The sequence below is a fragment of the Tenrec ecaudatus genome, chromosome 9 (assembly GCF_050624435.1).
Source record: "Tenrec ecaudatus isolate mTenEca1 chromosome 9, mTenEca1.hap1, whole genome shotgun sequence".
Classification (NCBI taxonomy): Eukaryota; Metazoa; Chordata; class Mammalia; order Afrosoricida; family Tenrecidae; genus Tenrec; species Tenrec ecaudatus.
The window spans coordinates 128,016,567-128,035,705 of NC_134538.1; the positions used below are offsets into that span (position 1 = coordinate 128,016,567).

Genomic DNA, 19,139 nt, shown 5'->3' on the forward strand with positions numbered 1-19,139 from the left:
GTTGTGGAGAGACAGAAGTAAAGTTCACTGAAGATGAGGAGGTCAAGGCAGAGAAACCAGTACCGTTAGGGTGGCCCACATATATGCTAAAGCGAACAGAATGGACAACAGTCATGAAGCAGAAAATGAGTTAAAGATAAGCTTTAATTGCATAAAAATGACTCCGGAAACAATGTAATCACTAGAATTTAAGTTTTTAATCATTTCTTCTTCTTAGGTTAAAATCTGCAATGACCCAAGTCCACTATAATTCAAAGTACTATTCTTGCCATGGGCGGTTAAAAGATAAACGGCACAAAGAAGCCGTCCTTGAGGGAACTGTGTCTATTACAGACACATTCTGTCTTCCTCTGTTTTTCTCTTTGACTACCCACCCCACTAGCTGATTTTCTATAAATTCCCCCAAACATTATATAATATAAATAGCATCATATAATAAAAAAGTATGTTCTTGGATACCGAGTTAATTGGAAGAGCTGTGCAGCTCAGCTCGAAAGAGAAAAATTCATCTACGTATCTGTCAATATTCTAATTCTTAACACATGACTAAGATTAAACAAAAACATCAGTCAAAGTTCTCTCGGACAACTGTTGGATGTTTCATTCAGGGCTCACCATTACTTAGTTACGTACCAGTTTGCTGGTTTGTTTGTTAAGTTTGACTTGCTGTTGTCCACGACTTGAAGACATCAAGAAACATGGCTGGCTTGGATTTCCCTCCTCTTCGATTATCTAGGATGAAGGCTGAGGGTAGGGACAAGGACAGGATAGTCTCCAACAACAAAAAGCGTATTAACAAGGTACTGTCCATTGGAAATATGGAATGCTTCAAAAACTACAATCCCTATGTTGATGGCTCTAGACATTCTCAACATTCCTGATACACTGTACAAAGCTCTCCATGCGGCAAGAACCAAGAAATGCTAAGTATCCAAACTATTCATCCAAATATTATTGAGTTACTATAATGTTTTCAAACAAAATGAACAAAAAAAATCTCTACAAAAGCTGTCTGGAGAGATAGTCACAGGTACCTTCATGCTGGAAAAAAAAAAAGGAAAAATTTACTGGGTTGCAGAAGCTATGAATGACAGTGAAAGCCATTTGAAGGATCCCAGGGTCCAGAGGGTGCGCTGGAATGTGGATTAATGCGGATGCTGTTAGGTATTATTTGTTCTTCCCTTTGACCCACTGTAAATTATCTAGTTTTTAATATTTTCTGCTTTCTTTTCAATCGAGCTTTTTCTCTGTTTTATTGTTATTGGTTTGCTATTTGTTTTTTATTTTGTATGTTTTTCTGTACATGAAATTCATGAAAGGTAGTTCTGTAGAGACAGTAACTAGATTAGTAGTTTTTTGGGGTCATGGCTGGGGAGTGGCGATGGGGGGTGGGTGGGTTAGGGAGAAATAATATGTACAAGAAAGTGAAAAAAAAAAACCACCTGAGTGTGAGGTAGCCAGCCCTACAACTAATCACAGGTTCCGTAGGCACAATTGTACGGTTAAGATATATAAAGATTATAGTAAAGTCATAGAGAATAGGAGAGATGGGAGAGAGACACATTTCATGGTAGCATGCTCACTTCAGCTCCTCTTGGTGGTACAGGTGGAGGTGGGGGACGAGAAGGCAGGAGAGAGCTCTTGTGCAGTTTTATTTCTAACCAAAGCTTACCTATGGTTGGGGGCATGCAAGCCCTGATTACAGATTACGTCATGAGAAGGGGTTGTAACACAGGCGGTACAAGCAATAGGAGGGGGTGACCGAGAGGTGTACATGCAATAGTACAGGGAGGGAATGGGGTGCATTATGTGGCGAGATGGGTGGACTCTAGACTCAATATTTAGTAGCCTAACCTCAGTTACCCTTGAGTGGTCCCGGGGTCTGCCTTTGGGCTCTCCTTGAAGGGAACAATATCAGAAGGGAGTGGGCCCTATTTAGGGTGAGTCAAATTATACAGTCTGGTTGCTCTAGATACCTTCAAGGAGAATAACCTCTGACCTACTCTTGTTGACCTCCTAGTGTGCAGTCTTTTATCATGTGTAGCAAGCAGTGTCTTGGGTTTGGCATATATTTGGGGGAGGCAACTTGGGAGAAATCTTTCTCTTTCCCACACCTGAGTAAATGTTTTTTATAGTGTTAAAAAACAAAGGCCTATAAGAGCAGAGATTACACAAGAAGATGAAATTCCATCAAAGAGGATGCATTTGAACTTTGGACAGGCTGGTGAGTTTAAGGAAGGAACAAAGGAAAGAGATGTATGGAAACAGGTAAGTACCTGGCCTAGCTGGGAAACACTACACAAAGTCCAGTGTGGGTAAAATGCACGGCAGACTGTCTGACTTTACTCTGCAGGTGGGACCCAATCAGAGATTCCACACTAGGAGATTATGTGGTCAGTAAGTAGCATAGCTACACCAAGCAGACAGCAGGGAAGGCCCAGGAAAATATGGAGATGGAAAATTGGAAATGCAATATAGATGAAATTGGTTAGGAAGCCCCAAATATAACTGGGCTGAGAATTTCCTGAACACAGATCCAAACAAAACAAAACTCACGACCATCAAGTCAACACCAACCCATAGTGACTCTAGGACAGAACAGCTCCAGTGAGTTTCTGAGACTGTAACTTTCTACATAAGTGAAAAGGCTGTAGGAGCAGCTGGTGGTTTTGAACTACTGACTTCGCAGTTTGAAGGCCAATGCACAATCACTGTGCCAGGAAAATATCTTAGATGTGCAATTTTTTAAAAGAACTAGAACTAAACATATACAGAACTAAACATATAGATTATTCCTAAGTAAGCCGTTAACTTCAAGCAAGTACAATTAGGATTACAATGCAATGAATTATCAAATATGGCTCTTAAGGCCATAGCATGTTATGTCCATCAAATGACCTTTGGGTAAGGGCTGGAGGAAGACACTGATTGGATTATATGGTTCTGCTGTGATGGTTAATGGGGTTGTAATCGCCATTCTGCTGAGTATGAAACCAGCCATGAGTGGGGATTTCACCATCAAGAAGAGAAATGTCAGGAGTGGATCAAGTCACTTGGATCCCGAGATTCCTGTGCATTCAACCTCCGTGATCCAGGGGAGGGCTGTCACACCAGAGGAGTGGACTTCAAGTCCAGGGAGCAAGTACAGTACTTTGGGGGAGGGCGCTGGCTTGGATTGGGGCGCTGGGTTTGCTGGCCCAGAGTTGGAGCCTAGTGCCTTTGCGTTGGGGCTTATATTGGAGTGGCATGCCCCATGGGCATTTGGCAGCCCTAAAAGAGCCTCGGGGTGCTGCCTGAGCAGGGCGGAAGCCAGGTCAAGTGGCTGAGGCCCAGAGAAAGGCCTGCCTGCAGGCATGGCAGAAAAGCAGCTGTGCCAACTAAACAATTGTATCCTGTGCATTTCTCACCTGAACTGTAACCTATCCACTTTCCTAATAAACTCCACAATCATGAACATCATCTGAGTTCTGTGTAGCCATTGCAATGAATTATTGAATCCAGTCATAGAAAACAGCCCAAAGGAGCAGTTCTACCCTGTTTGTTGTGGGTCAGCAACAACTCCACAGTATTGAGTTTTTTGAGATGGATTCAAGCAGTAGTTCTCAACCTGTGGGTCGTGATCCCTCTGGGGGTCGAATAATCCTTTCACAGGGGTTGCCCAATTCGTAACAGTAGCAAAATTACAGTTATGAAGTAGCAACGAAAATAATTCTATGGTTGGAAGGTCACCACAACATGTGTAAAGACGAACTTAGGCACAGGATGCGTGAAAGGTAAACTGAGGCACAGGGAGAAGGACAAAGCTGACTGACAGGACAAAGGGAGAGCAGAAACAGAAATAGCTTTATTAGAGGGGAGCTCCCGGGCACCCGATGGTCTAGCAAGTAGCCTAGGGGAATTGCGGGGCCCTGTTCGGGGTCTGGGAGTTTTAAAGGAAAGCGGGGAGAGGGAGGTCCTGCTGCAGCAGCAAGGTTTATGGTCCAGGATGTCAGCAGTGAGGTTTATGGCCTAGAAGGTCAGCGGTAAGGTTGATGGCCCAGGATGCAGTTTATCAGCTCTGGCAGGTAGGGTGGCTGGTTATTGGGGAGTCAGGCATCCCTGGCGCCGTTTCTCACTCTCTTTATTCTAGGGGGCAACTGCTGGTGCGGTGGGGTTGATGGTCCAGGATATAGTTTATCAGCTCTGGCAAGTAAGGTGTCCGGATATTGGGGAGTCAGGCATCCCTGGCGCCGTTTCTTGGTCTCCTCATTCCTGGAGCAACTGCTGATCTTTAGGGGATTAGCAGGGACGTGCCTCCCCCCTCCCTGCTTTATCTTAAGCCATACCATGAGGAACTGTATGAAAGGGCTGGGGCATTAGGAAGGTTGAGAACCACTGGGTTAGTACAGTGCCACAGGAGGGGTGGTTGGTTTTAGAACAAGGTCAAAGGAAGCGAGGGTTAGGGGGGGGGTAGGGAGGGAAGGGTGGAGATCATATCTAGCTTCTGCTTTGTGGCAATCAATCAGCTTTGGGAACCAGAGGAGGTAAGATGAGGCATCTATACCATTTCCTCACTGCTAAAAATGGTGCTGAAACTACTTACTATGATTTAAAAAGGTTTTTTATTTTCATCTGTATAATTTAATATCTAAAATTGCTAGTTATTAGCAAAATACAGCACAAGGACATTTAAAAATATTAACTCTACCACACATCATTATTTATTAAAAAACACTAGTAAACTTTTTTTTTCATGGTCAACATTTTATAGTTCGCTAAAGAAAATAAATGAAACCTGGCCCAAACAATCAGCATGCATTTATAAAACAATGAGCGTACTACTTGCTGTCCACCAAGTTTATTGAACACCTCCTATTTTTCAGGTTCAAAAACATGTTCCCTTATAGAATTCTCAAATCTGTTACAAAAGGTAGAAAATGCTATCTCTTATTTTACAGATGAGACTGGTATGAATTTGTCTAACACCATAAACTATCTTCTTATTGTATATTTAATTCTATTAACTGATAGTTGTAAGGAAACACTGCTTAATTTTTATATTTGTGTTTGCTTTTACATTCATTTTTCTTAAATTCTTTTATATTTCAATAGTATTTTTACAAGTATAATCATCTCTTCTTTTTACTACTTAACTCTCTAAGGTCATCATCACAATTTCTGTAATTTCTCACTTATAAATCTCAGTAAAATATACATGATTGATAATGTGTAATTTTAACTAGGGAGCCTTACAAAAATTCAAGGGAAAACTCCATTATCTTTTAATCCCATATTCCACACTTTTTGAAGCTCCTCATAGTACTCTATGTTTTTGTAGTCTAGAAATGACACAGGCACATACTTTAAAAAGCTACACTTACTATGAAATAGACTATGGTTTTTAAAATAAACTTAAGCTCATTTTCATATGTTATAAATATAACTATAAATAGTTTGTTAAAAAGTGCAAGCAATTATCTAGTAGGACAGTCAATCACATATGATGTACTGACATACAGGTTCTTCAGTGCTTAGAACATTTCTAAGAACTGTACTAGTGACTGGGCCCTTATTTTACTTCAACTGGAGTAACATTATCAAAGAAATCTTTTATAATATAGGTGCAAAACTATAGCCAAACGTTAGACACAGAATTGAATAACTATTGAGGTTATTCCAATAGTTAGTAATATCAGATTCTAGTCAACTTCTATTAATATGGAGTATAAACCCTTAGGTCATCAAGTGAATTTTAACTTATTGCGACCTTAAAGGACAGAGCACTCCCCCATAACGTTTCTAAGGATGCAAAAGTCTTTACAGATGCAGACTACCACAGCTTCCTCCCACTGCGTGGCTGGAGGAGTCGGACCACCAGCCTTTTGGTGAGCAGCCAAGTGCTCAATGTCTGTGTGACCAGGGCTCCTCTGAGACGATCCGGTGCAGAAAACCTACCTTGTCAAAAGTGCAAAAGGAAGAAACATAGTAAATGCCCTCATTTTATAGAGTAGGGACTGGGGCTCCAGCTTGGCAAGTCACTTGTCTAGGTTAAATCCAATGGTAGAATCAGGATAGATCCCTGGGCCTGATTTCTATTCTTGGCTCTTCTGATCACCACCACAGTTTCTCTCATTTTACAACTCAATTAAATTATTTACTATAAGTAACTTCAATTTGAAAAATGATTACATAATAGTTTTCTCCATAACCCACAGTTCTGAATTTTTTCTACACGAGTATTACAACAGAATGCCTAGTAGTACATAACGTTAGAGGCTCACAGAGCTTCAGTAAGATGAGCAATTCATACAAGAAAAGTTCACTTTACAAATAATTTGGTTTGCCTGCAAAAAACAACAACAACCAAAGACCTTGGAAAACTTATGGCTTTAAAATGCCTTATAACATAGTAACTTCGTACGTGGTGAAATGGTTTTCTATAATCTTGACGTTTTCTTCAGAGAGCCAGTTTTCCTGCTGTAGCTGCCTTATGAGAGCTTCCAAGGACTTTAATCTTCCCAGAGTCTGTTGCTCTTTTAGTTCAAGGAGAGTTATCTTTGAATGTAGCTTAGACACTTTCTGCCAAAGATGTTCCTTATTTATGTCTTGTCTGCAGTACGAATGTTCAATTTGCAAAACTTCTGTACCATAGTCAACGTCCTTGAAGAAGGAATCTTCGGTGTCTGTGTCCTCCATTTCCACAGTGTCTAGTTGGGCAGGTACAAAAGAATTCACTCTAGGCCTAGAATTTTCCGTGGGGACAAAAATCGCAATAACAGATTCCTTATTTGCATTTAAGTCTCCAATTGTTTGAGAAATTGTGCTGAATACGACAGGATGTTCCTGTGTTGACTTAATTTCCACAGAATTATCTGTAAAATTTGGACTAGCTATACGATTGGTAGTTATCTCAAATATTTCTTGGGTTTCCAAAGAGTGCTGAATATCTTCTGAATCGGAAGTGGTCAGAGTAATAGTGGTAGAATTTATATTCTCAAAAGATGTGTGAAAACCACCTACACCTACACCTTCGTTAAACGTGGTTTCCAAAGTGGACTCTGGCTGTCCAATATCTTGTTTAACCAGGTTGAGAGTTAATATATTATTTTGCATACTCTCTGCTTTGGGAGCTAGTGGCGTCACCAAACCAGTTGAGTCAAATAATTCTGTATATTTAGGGAGCACATCAGTGTTAACTGTATTTTTCTTTGACTCATTTGATACAAATGCTTCTTCTGACTTGGCTTTTTGGAACACTTCATGTTCATCTTCTAATTCTGTCTTATGAGACCTTTTTTTGGAAGCATCTCTTCCCTAGAAAATAATATTTTAAATTATATGAGATGACTATTCCAGTGTTCTCCTCTTAGTAGTTAGTGCTGACTATTCTAACTTTGCTCAGTAGACTGGCCAAGAAAGCTTATTTACTTACAAAAAAAGCTCTAAGTATGTAACAACTCAAAGACACCTTCAAGTTTTTCAAATGGCACTAAGCGCATCCAATACATGACAGAAGTTTCAGATTATTCAAATGATCATGAAACAGCTGCACTTGTTAGCTTATATTAAAACATATGTATAATTTTTTGTTTACTTCTTTTAAACTATGTTTCCTGACAGTTAAGATGAAAAAAAACTATTCTTTTAAGAATATAAATCCATCTTTGTCCCAAGTACTTGCTTTACAATGGTTCTGTCCTTCTCTCCCCCTCCCACCAGATAACCTGCCAGGCAATCTGCCATCCCGGTCAGAATGTACTTCTCTCCCCCACACGCTGTTCACCATACCTGACTGTCGCCAGATGCGGAAAATATTGTTGGAACTGCAGTTTGTTTCAAATATCGAATACCCCATCTGACATCGAGAGAGTCGGGAGTAAAATGGTCACTACACAGGAACTGGTATTTGCTAGGAACCCAGGAATCTCGTTTCATGTTCCTTAGCCATTTTTCAAGTCTCTCTTTGTCATGCAGTGGGAACCTGAGGGCGGAAAATAAAAAGGAAAACTGCTATAGTTTTACAGAGTTATCTGGTCACGTGTGCCGGTGCTACGAAAGCAAGGCTACCAGCACTACGACTTGGAGAATCTTCCTGAAAACGCTGGCTCTGCAGAGCGTGAACTAGGATAAAATATGTGCTCCTACCAAGGATTAAGTCCACTCACATTTTCCATGGACTTAAGTTGGTTTATTTTGCTGTGTTGTCTACTACACTCGAGTTGATTCTGACTCTACAGTGACCTGTAGGACTGCCCCTGTGAATTTCCATGACTGTAACTCTATGGGAGCAGAAAGCCCCATCCTTCTCCCGAGGAGTGGCTGGTGGTTTTGAACTGCTGACTACATGGTTAGCAGTCCAACCCATAACCACTACGCCACCAAGGCTCTATGAAAGAGCTTTGTATTAAGTATAAGTGCTACTGGAATGTATTTCATACTAATAGCATATGTCAAAAGTTTCTTGTCTATAGTTTAAAACAGTCTTTAAATTCAGGCTCCTTTTTATATGAATGTTTCCATATATAAGAATAATTTCTAAAAAGTATATACATAAAACATTGTGAACATACTTCTTTCTATACTGACAACCCATTTTGAAATAGGGAGACCTAATTTAACCAACCAATTTTGCTGACAATAAAATATAGTTTAACCAATACATTGAGAACCCCAAAGCTCTAAAAATAATTTAAAAAAAACTGATGCAAGAACATGAAACATGTTAAAAGGGACAGACTCATTTTATAATATGAAAGACATCAAACTGGAAAGATAGAGACAAGATAGCTATGGTTGACTATAACAGATGATGATGGGTTTTCTAAGAAAAACTATATTAATGATTTAATTTAACACAAAATATTTTGTCTTAATATGGCTAAATAGTATTAACAATTATTGGTAGCAGATTGGCTTCATTTGGTGATTTTCCATTAACACAGTTCAAGACATATACTGCACAGTTATTTCATATTTTTAAAAATAGTTGCAATACACATTCTAACACCAAACCAAACTGTTTCATTTATACTCCGTTGTGACATGATTCTTTTCTAAAGTTTAATAGTTTTATATGAAGCTATGGGAAAAGGGTCTGGGTACTTGGTAAATATTCTTCCGTGAAGTCTTTATATGGAAAAGTCAGATGTTCTACTTTTGAAAGCTCAATATTCAGAGGTCATTAAAAAAATGTAACCTTACACATATCAACCAAGTCAAGTTATAGGTATAGTAACGGAGAAGTGGCATTTAATGGCAAAAGGAATTTTGTTTGAACAATACTTACATTTTGCTAGCCACAACCAAACAATTCATCGCCATAGTCAATTCCAACACATAGCAACCTTACAGGAGAGAGTAGACCTGTCCCTATGGGTTTCCCAGGCTGTAAATTTATGTAGAGCAGTGGCTGCTAAATTCAAACTGCTGACCTGGTGGTTAGCAGTCCAACACTTAGCCTACTCTGCCACTTGGTTAAGTTAATGGCTTACCTTTGCCATTACAACTAAGTTGAGAATATGCCTTTTATAGTGATGTACTTTTATGTAATTTCATTTAGAAGGCCAGTGTTTGTAGATTTTTATCTATTATACCTAAGAGTTTGCTTCAGTTTGTGGGAAAATTCCATGATCTTTTAAAAAAAAGTTTTAAAGCCCTCTCATTTATACTAAGTTATCAATATCCTTTTGATTTAATATGGAAGCAAAAATGGATCAAATATCAAAACCCTGAGGCTGGGAAGGATCTTTATGGGTGCCTTCATCTCTCACCACATTTAATTTCTCTTTAAAAAACAGTAACTATGAGGCCACAGAGATAGATTTAAAGAATTTTTAGTTTGGGCTTATGACTCCTCACCCAAATTCAAGGTCAAATAATCATAAATATGGGACCAAATAGGGAATTACCGTATATACTTGAGTAGTAGCTGACCTGAATATAAGTCGAGATACCTAATTTTACCCAAAAAACCTGGGAAAACTTATTGACTCGAGTGTAAGCCTAGGGTGGGAAATGCAGCAGCTATTGGTAAATTTCAAAATAAAAAAAGATACCAATAAAATTACATTAATTGAGACATCAGTAGGTTAAATGGTTTTGAATATTTATTTCAAAGAAAAACAGTAAACTAGCTCTGTACATGGAAAAGAGGGCCAACAAAAACAATATGGTATCAACGATAACTATACAAGTTGTTACTGCATGCGCTTCCTTACCACAGATACACAATGCAGCTTGCATAGTCTGGGCCTACCTAACACAGGCTGATGATATTCCAGAATGTGATGACATGACTGTTTGCATAGAGCAGCCTGTGTTAGGGCTTATAATACACATGCTGCATGTGTACGCACTGTGTTACTTACTGCATGTGCTGCCTAACTGCACATGTATGGGAAGTGCTAACCCAACACAGGCTGCTCTGCAAGCATAGTCAACACTGGGTCCAGATAGGGGTTAATAAGAAAATAAAAAATTAAATGTAGCAGACTAAGGACTGTAAATAAATATACTATACATCCAAGACCAGAGATATACCAGTACCTGTATGCAGCAATGCTTGGGTGGAGTAAGGGGGTGTGACCAAGAACAGGTAAGACTGTAAAGGCTACGTCATTGGAGAAGAACAGAGAAGACTGGCTGCATCCGACATTCATCTGACAAGGATGCAGTGCGCCTCGGGTACAGAAGGGGGCAGGTTCTTGCCCAGTGTAGCATAGACAACAGGGCTGCCAGCATGCAGGAGAAAAGAAGATAACAGCGGTGATAACAGCGGTCATTGGACCACCCACAGAGGCTGCGGGTGCCAGAAGATGAGAGGGAGACCAGAGAACACTTGCACTGCACTGGAGAACAGGTAAGTGGGATACTCACTTGAGTATAAGCTGGGGTGGGGGTGGTTTTTTTCCCACAAATAATGTGCTGAAAAACTCAGCTTATACATGTGTATATACTATATGTTCAACTTGATCGTACCTTTACTACAAAATTTCTCAGAGTCAGAACCATTAATAAAGAAGCATTTCCCAATCAACTGACCAAAGTTCATCTCCATCCTTGCCCCCCCTCCAAATCTCTTTTGCATCTAGTGTGTTTTAAGGGAAACAATCCTGGAAAATAAACTGCCAGACAGTGTGAGGGACTTGGAATTAGCCGTACTTGAACTTTTGTCTAAAAGAATGGAAAACAAAACAAGAATGGAAACAGCTGAGTCATGAGTGGACAGAGCTTGAAGTCTCAAGTAAAACAGGCTTGAAAAAAAACTGTGGTGAAAATTCAAAGAAAGTAAAACACATCCAGGTTAGATCTACATGAATTCTTTTCAAATACCGAAACAGGGACATTTAATACTTTGTTGGTTGTCATGCTTCCTGTATATATAACCCATTTAATGTGTGTCAGATGTTGTTTTATTGCTTTCAATTATACTCTAAACCGGCCCTTTGGTACAATTCTGTCCTAGAGCATTGCTGTGCATACGAACGTTCTGGGCACCATGGTCGAGAAATCTAAGAAGAGCGTAGATAATTTACCAGAGTAAGCTACAAGGTAGTGGTGGCAAGATTTAAACACATCAAGTCGCTATTAGTTGGAACCAACTCAATGGTTTGGGATGGAGTGTCGTTTCCCATAGACTTGCTGGCACCAGTAATTCAAGGTCAGTTACCTAAGTTATGAGCCTCAGCTTTCTCCAGAAAACTGAACTGAAAGAATATCCCACTGCCAAAGCTGCAGACAGGTCTCTTTCCGAAAGATCATGGCCTTGACAGTCTGTACATGGGAGGTTGCCAAGAGTCGGATCGACTGCAGGCAACTAACAAAACTCAGCCTAACACATTTGCACCTTCTCGCCTTGCACTTTGCAGATGTAATGTGTCACTATGTGGTGGTTAATGTCGCTCAAGGAAATGTGGGCCAATGGGGTGGGAAAACACGCTGGATAACGCCGAACACCTTGCTATATCTGTTATCAACGCCCACACACGCCCCGATGCCTGGCTCAGAAGCGACATTTCCAGGTACCCTGAACTCCACACCCTCGACCCACGCGAGCGCTGGGTACGGCCAGAGCTGACACGCAGGACCAGCCCAAGCCCTGCCTCTGACAGCTGCAGGGCCGCGGCCCACAGCGGGATGACGTTTCTGCTGCAGGGGCAACTTACGGGTAAAAACTCAGCTTCCGGTCTTTATTATTCCGTCCCCGGCGGTTCTTACAGCAAACCGCTGCACAATAGCGGGGCATGGCTCAGGTGACACCCCGGTGGACCGGGCCCAGGTAGGGGGATCAGCCCGTCCCTCCTTCCTGAGGCGGGGTCGCGGGTCCGGGCAGTCGGTGCCAAGTGCGCCTGCGCCGGGACCCGCAAAGGGGAAACGCCGCAACCACCGACTCACTTCCGCCTCCATCGACTCACTTCCGCCTCCGAGGGCGGCGGGACCGCCCTTTCGGGGGTGGAGCCGGATGTGACGCACAGTCGGAGCGGCAACAACAGTTTTCCACGTGCGCGTAGGGCCTTTGGGTCACGTGGAGAGGCGGAGCCAATGAGGAAGCGTTTCGTGTAGGTCTTCCCTTTGGGTGGCTGCAGCGGCGGCGGACGCCCGCCAGAGAGGCGCGCTCGCAGACGAGGCGGCGGCGGCGAGCGAGCGGCAGAGCGACGCGCGCCCGCAACCGGAGCCCGCGGTAAGAGGCTGGGACCCAGCAGCCGCGGAGCACCGACCCAGTCGGCCTCCCCGGCGTCGCGGCTTCCTAGAGCTGTAGCCGCCGAGGGGTGCGGGGAGGGACGAGGCCGGCTCGCGGGAGGGCTTGGGGAGCGTCCCCGGGCTCCCGGCGGTCCTTTGTGGGCAGGCTTGGCCTGGACATCCAGCTCTGTCGCCAGAAGGGCTTCGGGCTTCCAGGTCGTCGTGGCAGAGGGAGTAGGAACCAGACGGCCGGGCCCCAGAGTAGCGCGTTCAAGGTTGTCGGCCGCCGCTGGCTCTTGGGGGCTTCGGGAGCCTTTCTCCGGGATGGGGGCCGGGCGGGCCGCCGCGAGAGCTCGTAGCCTCCGGGTAAAGCTGCGGCGGTCGCACCCGTCGGCTGCCGGCGCGGGCCTGGTTGGGGACGAGGGTTCAGTATCTGCACAGTCAGTCTACGTAGGAATGTGGGGTTTGGAACGGTAGGGGACACTGGTCAGGTGCACCCGCACCCCCCAGCCCCCGGTCGGCCTTGGGCCGCGCCCTGACCTGGGGGAGCCAGCCTTCGTTGCCTTTCTCCCCGGCCCGGCGGGTTGCCGGTGGTCCTGGCTCCCCGGGGCCGGGAGTAGCTCTCAGGAAAGAAGTGTAATCCGCCTAATTACGCGCCGAGAGGCCACGGGAGAGGGAGGCTGGCAGTTTCCACAAACCATCGGGTCTTTTCGTCAGCCTTGCTATGTCATCAGAGGTTATTAAGGACTCTTGTTAACAGCGTTCAAACACCACAAGGAAAAAACACCCAGCCTCTCTCGGTTCCGAACTGCAAGTCATCCCATCCCAATTTTCAAGAGATAGTTGTGCGTTTGTAAGGTAAAACCTCTTTTAAAGAACCTCGTGAGAGAAATCGTGTAATAACTACTGAATAGTTGAAAAATAACGTAGAGTACAAACTCTGCAAGTTCATTTTGGGGACAGCCTTAAGCAGAAATCTTAGACACAGTTTTAGACCCAGCTTGCCTACTCCTGCTTCTTTGTTAAATACCCGGTGTTTTACATTTTACACAATGAGTTTTACATGTAAAAAGAGAAGTGCATGATTCCGTTGGCTTGTTAGTGTTGTGATGCTAAGTACGATTCTCAATTTACGTACCTGGATATTCACTTTTGTTGAGTGTAAACTGAAGTTAGAGGTATACTGGCTTGTACTAGAAGGAGCCCTGGTGGATTAGTGGATTCCTCTCTGGTCTGCTAACCTCAAGGTCAGTAGTTGGGACCCCACCAGCCTCCATGGGATCCCATAAAGATTTCGAAACCCTGCAGAGTAGTCCTGCCCTGCCCTGCCCTGTAGGGCCACCAAGTTAAAATCAACTTGATGGTGGTGGGTTTGGCCAAGCTGAGCTCTTAACCTTGATAATGCCTTCCCCCACCCCCATGAAGTTGATTGTATTTTCTACTCTGAAAGGCAAAGAAAGCCAAGACAATTGTGTCTCTGTGTGCTGTTTTTGTTCTAGAAATCAAACAAAACAAACTCACTGCCATTGAGTGGATTCAGCTACAGGGTGGAACTGCCCCTGTGAGTTTCTGAGACTAACTCTTATGGCTGCAGAACGAATGGTGGTTTTGAACTGCTGCCCTTGCAGATCACAGTCCAGTTTGGAACCACTGGTTAACATGTAACAGCTAAATTGGAGATAACAATATGTCAATGAAATCAAATGTTTACAGATACACTATATTATATGCCTAATATCTATATATTTTTAATGAATAATTGTTCTAGCCATGTATTTTTTTTAAAACATTTTATTGGGGGCACTTACAGCTCTTATTACGATCCATATATCCATCAATTGCTAGGCACCTTTGTACATATGTTGACATCATTTTCAAAATATTTTCATTCTACTTGAGCCTTTTGTACCAGCTCCTCCCACTTTCCCTCCCTTGTGAACCCTTGATAAATGATGATTTTCATTTGTTACATCATCTGTTGTCTTCCTTCACCCACTTTTCTGTTGTTTGTCCCTTGCCCTGGGGGTGGGGTGGTGGGGGTGTTAGGCCATCATTGTAATCTGTTCCCGCTCCCCCCCCCCCTTCTGCTACCCTCTTGGTATTACTACTCTCATTGGTCCTGAGGGGTTTATCTGTCCTGGATTCTCTGTGTTGCAATCTCTTATCTATACCAGTGTATGGGCTCTGGTATAGCCAGATTTGTAAGGTAGAATTGGGGTCATGGTATTGGGTGGGGGGGCAGCATTAAAGTACTAGAGGAAAGTTGTATGTTTCTTCGGTGCTACACTGCATCCAGCCTGGCTCATCTCTTCCTTGAGACCCTTCTGTGAGGGGATGTCCAATTGTCTACAGATGGCTTTGGGTGTCCACTCTGGACATTTTGATAATACATTAAGTATTAATTGGATCCTATAGGCTTATTGAATTTTTAATTATACTTTCTAAAGAAAATCTTCAAGTTTAACTTAGGATTAAAACCTTTTTTCTTTCTCCTCTTTTAGGATATTAGAAATGGCTACTCCCCAGTCAGTTTTCATCTTCGCAATCTGCATTTTAATGATAACAGAATTAATTCTGGCCTCGAAAAGTTACTATGACATCTTAGGTGTGCCAACATCAGCATCAGAGCGCCAAATCAAGAAGGCCTTTCACAAGTTGGCCATGAAGTACCACCCTGACAAAAATAAGAGCCCCGATGCTGAAGCAAAGTTCAGAGAGATTGCAGAAGGTAAATTCCGGAATTTCTCTTGAGAGCCTGATTGGAGAGTGATAGTGAAGAATTTTGTGTTTGTGTGCATGTGTTTGAAGGTCTTCTGGTGGTTGCAGTGGCTCTACATTTAAATAAAGTGAAATTCTCTGATACTCTCAGAACAAATACTTTAATTGTTGACTAGAGGAATAATTTTAGTGGTGTATAAGTCTAAAAGTATTGAAATGTATTACTTTATTCCTGTGTTATTTTAAACTTGCTCATCCTTTGTGAAATGTATTTTTAGAACTCAACACTTAGGAAGTATTTTATGAAATACAGAATTTTACTAATAGGGCCATTGATGAAGAATCAAAATAGACCTTGCAATGCTTTGGATTTCTCTCCCATTTGAGATATTTCTGAGTCACATTTGTTGATAAACGAGTATGAATGAAGTAAATTTTTATTTAAGACAAGTTCAGAAACATGCAGTAATTCAGTAGTTAATAGTTGGTTGAGGTAACTGAGTACAGAGTTGGAATGAAACATGACAACTAGTAGGAAAAGGAAAGTTCCTATGTTTATTAATTGGTTGTTTGACTTATTTTTTAATATAAATAATGGCTTTAAACAAATAGCGTAAGAAAAAGATAACTCAAAATGTTGTGAAATAGTTACTTATAATAATGGAGCTCCATGCCAGTAAGTCAGTTCCATCTCAGTGATCCTGTAGGGCAGAGTGGAACTGCTCCTGTCGGTTACTGAGGCTGAAACTCTGTATGGGGATGGAAAACACCATCTTCTGAGGATTGGCTGGTAATTTAACTGCGTATTAGCGACCTTTCTAATTCACGATGCCACTGTGTGGGGAAAGAGCCCCAACAGATCACCATGGGTCCAGTAGGTGCAATTGTCCTGCGATAATAAGTAAAGATCATAGTGAACTCATGGAAAACATGAGAGATTGAACTATTGGAGTCAGACTCATATCATGGTAGCATGCTCACCTCAGCCCCGCTTGGTGGTCCATGAGGAGAGAGCCAGAGAGAGCGAGCAGTGGGGCAACTTTATTGCTAACCAAGGCTTATATCTCTTTAGGGGCCCTGATTACATATCACAGGAAGGGGATGAGCTAGGGGTGTGCACATGATAGGAAGGGGTGAATTAGAGGTATATGTATGTGACAAGATGGGCGGGCCCTAGACTCATGATGGCAGCTCTACCTTGCTCACCCTTGACCTCCCGTGCTCTTCAGGAAACAATTTACTACTATCCTTATCAGAGGAAGGGGGCCCTCCTTGTGGGATAAACAGTGTTGTCTGCTTGCTCTGGATGGCTGATAACTCTTAGGGAGAGTAACACCTGAGCTACTTCTGTTCACCTCCAAGTGTATAGTCATTCCTAGCAAGCAGCTAAGTTTGGCATATATTTGGGGAGACAACTTTGGAGAAATCTTTCTGTTTCCCACATGCCACCATGGTACTTACTAGTGGCAGGAATTATGATGTCGACTGATGAATAGAGCAGTGAATAAGGCAGCCAGTGGGGGGTAGGGGAGTAGGTTGTAACTTTCACTTTATTATGTTTGTATAGGTTTTTGTGATGTAAAATCCTGTAGATCAGCGGTTCTCAACCTGTGGGTCACGACCCCCTTGGGGAAGGCGTTAAACTCCCCTTTCACAGGGGTTGCCCAAGTCATAACAGTAGCAAAATGACAGTGATGAAATAGCAACAAAAATAATGTTATGGTTGGGGGGTCACCACAACATGAGCAACTGTATGAAAGGGTCACGGCATTAAGAAGGTTGAGAACTACTGCTCTAGACTAGAGTTGGACTCGTTTATTTAAAAAATGATTATCATTTTTAATCACTTCACTTAAGTATATTTCTCTCTTTCAGCATATGAAACCCTCTCGGATGCAAGCAGGAGAAAAGAGTATGATACAGTTGGACATAGTGCTTTTACTAATGGGAAAGGACAAAGAGGCGGTGGTAGTTCTTTTGAGCAGTCATTTAACTTCAACTTTGATGACTTATTTAAAGACTTTGGATTTTTTGGTCAAAACCAAAACACTCGGTCCAAGAAGCATTTTGAGAAGCACTTCCATACTCGCCAGGATGGTTCCAGTAGACAAAGGCATCATTTCCAGGAGTTTTCTTTTGGAGGCGGACTATTTGATGACATGTTTGAAGATATGGAGAAAATGTTTTCTTTCAGTGGCTTCGACACTAACAGTCATCATACCGTACAGACTGACAATAGATTCCACGGATCTAGCAAGCACTGCAGGACTGTCACTCAGCGAAGAGGAAACATGGTCACCACATACACGGACTGTTCTGGACAGTAGTGTGTTCTTGGTCTGTCCAACTAGTTGACTCTTGGTAAATTTGATGCAAAACATTTTTTGTGTGAACTATTTTAACAAGTGCATGATTTCACTTCTTGGAACAACTTAATATAGCCATTAAATATGTTTAAATTGTTTTCGATCAACATTCAGCTAGTTAGAGAAATGTAGCTAATAATTTCTCTGAATAGTGAAGGTTCTTTTAAAAGAAAAAGGTATAGACTTACCTGACTTTAAAAAAAAATTTATTTGCCTTTGGGCTTATCAATGTGGTCAGTCTTACTACCAAGAAAAGGTTGGATTTGCCTGATAATATACAAAGACTAAACTTTAAAAATTATTGTCGATTTCAGTTTTGTGAACTTGAATGATGTTGCAGTGGAGCCGTCAATAATTTAAAATTGCATGCGCCGCAGCGTCTCTGACTTGGGTCCCTAAGTGTACTTGGTACTGTGTCATTGAGTCAGTCAGCAAAGGAGAGCAGTATCTTGGTTACTTGCCACCGGGCGATAAAGAAATCTAACTTTCTAGAGGAGTGAAACATTTTGTTGGCATTTTTCCTAAGCTACTTCAGAAAAGCTGTTGTATGGCTTGATGCTTACACCCAGGACTACCTCCGTCAACAGTGGGAGTCGGGTAGAGGAAAGCTTGTCATCATTTAGGTCGAAAGCAAGTTGAAACCATGAGATATTGGCAAGAGTTAGATACGTGTTTGGCTGCCAGCTAATGGTTTTGTAGTGTTGAAATCATAGCCACTTTACACATCTTTTCATATTTCTTGCTTAGATGTTGACACTCTTAAGTTTTAATACGGATTTATGTGTTTTGTGGTTCCTCTTTGCACTCATCTGTATCTAGAGATTGACTAATACCTCATTCTGTTTGTAAAAACAGCCAGTAATTTCTGTTCAACCTTATGTGCAATATTTTTAAATCCTAAGAAATGTGTGCTTTTGTTTTCAGATAACTCCCTTCTTTCGTTCTGCACTTTCCCATGTTGTACTCCGTACGAGTATTAATCCTATGGATATATTAAAACTAGCAAGTGTCTCATGCAACATTGTGTGAGTAAAAAAATACAATATTTACAGCTCATGTGTCCTGATGTCTTTTTATTGGTAAAAGTTTATGTAATTCTGGAGGTATAAAAGATGTAAGCAAAAAAAAAAAAAAGATAGGTAAGCAGTTGGGCTGAATATGCCGATTCCAGGATTACTTTTGTCTGATCTGGAAACTGCTATGATCTTGTGTGCCATTTAGTATTTTTTTGTTGTAATCCTTTCCTCACACATTTATTTAAGTTTGTGTTAAGTATAATTTTGTTGTATTCGCTGTAGGAGCCCTGGTGGCTAGTGATTACACATTGGGCTATGAACTGCAAGGTCCACAGTTCAAAACCACCAGCTGCTCCTTCAGAGAAAGACTCACAGGGCCTGC

General features: G+C 42.0%; 2 protein-coding genes across 2 annotated transcripts; one reads left to right on the forward strand and one right to left on the reverse strand.

Moving 5' to 3' along the window:
* Positions 1-208: 208 nt before the first annotated feature.
* On the reverse strand, positions 209-12,365 carry THAP5 (THAP domain containing 5). The gene is made up of 3 exons (XM_075558562.1): positions 12,144-12,365; positions 7,768-7,960; positions 209-7,293 (listed from the first exon to the last, which is right to left on the reverse strand). Exons 1-3 carry the CDS (start codon positions 12,221-12,223, stop codon positions 6,379-6,381), a joined length of 1,188 nt encoding a protein of 395 aa, XP_075414677.1. The 5' UTR covers positions 12,224-12,365; the 3' UTR covers positions 209-6,378.
* Positions 12,366-12,506: 141 nt separating this feature from the next.
* DNAJB9 (DnaJ heat shock protein family (Hsp40) member B9) lies at positions 12,507-18,771 on the forward strand. The gene is made up of 3 exons (XM_075558563.1): positions 12,507-12,658; positions 15,159-15,385; positions 17,251-18,771. The coding sequence occupies exons 2-3, from the start codon at positions 15,169-15,171 to the stop codon at positions 17,700-17,702; spliced, it is 669 nt and encodes a 222-aa protein (XP_075414678.1). The 5' UTR covers positions 12,507-12,658; positions 15,159-15,168; the 3' UTR covers positions 17,703-18,771.
* The last annotated feature ends 368 nt before the right edge of the window (positions 18,772-19,139 follow it).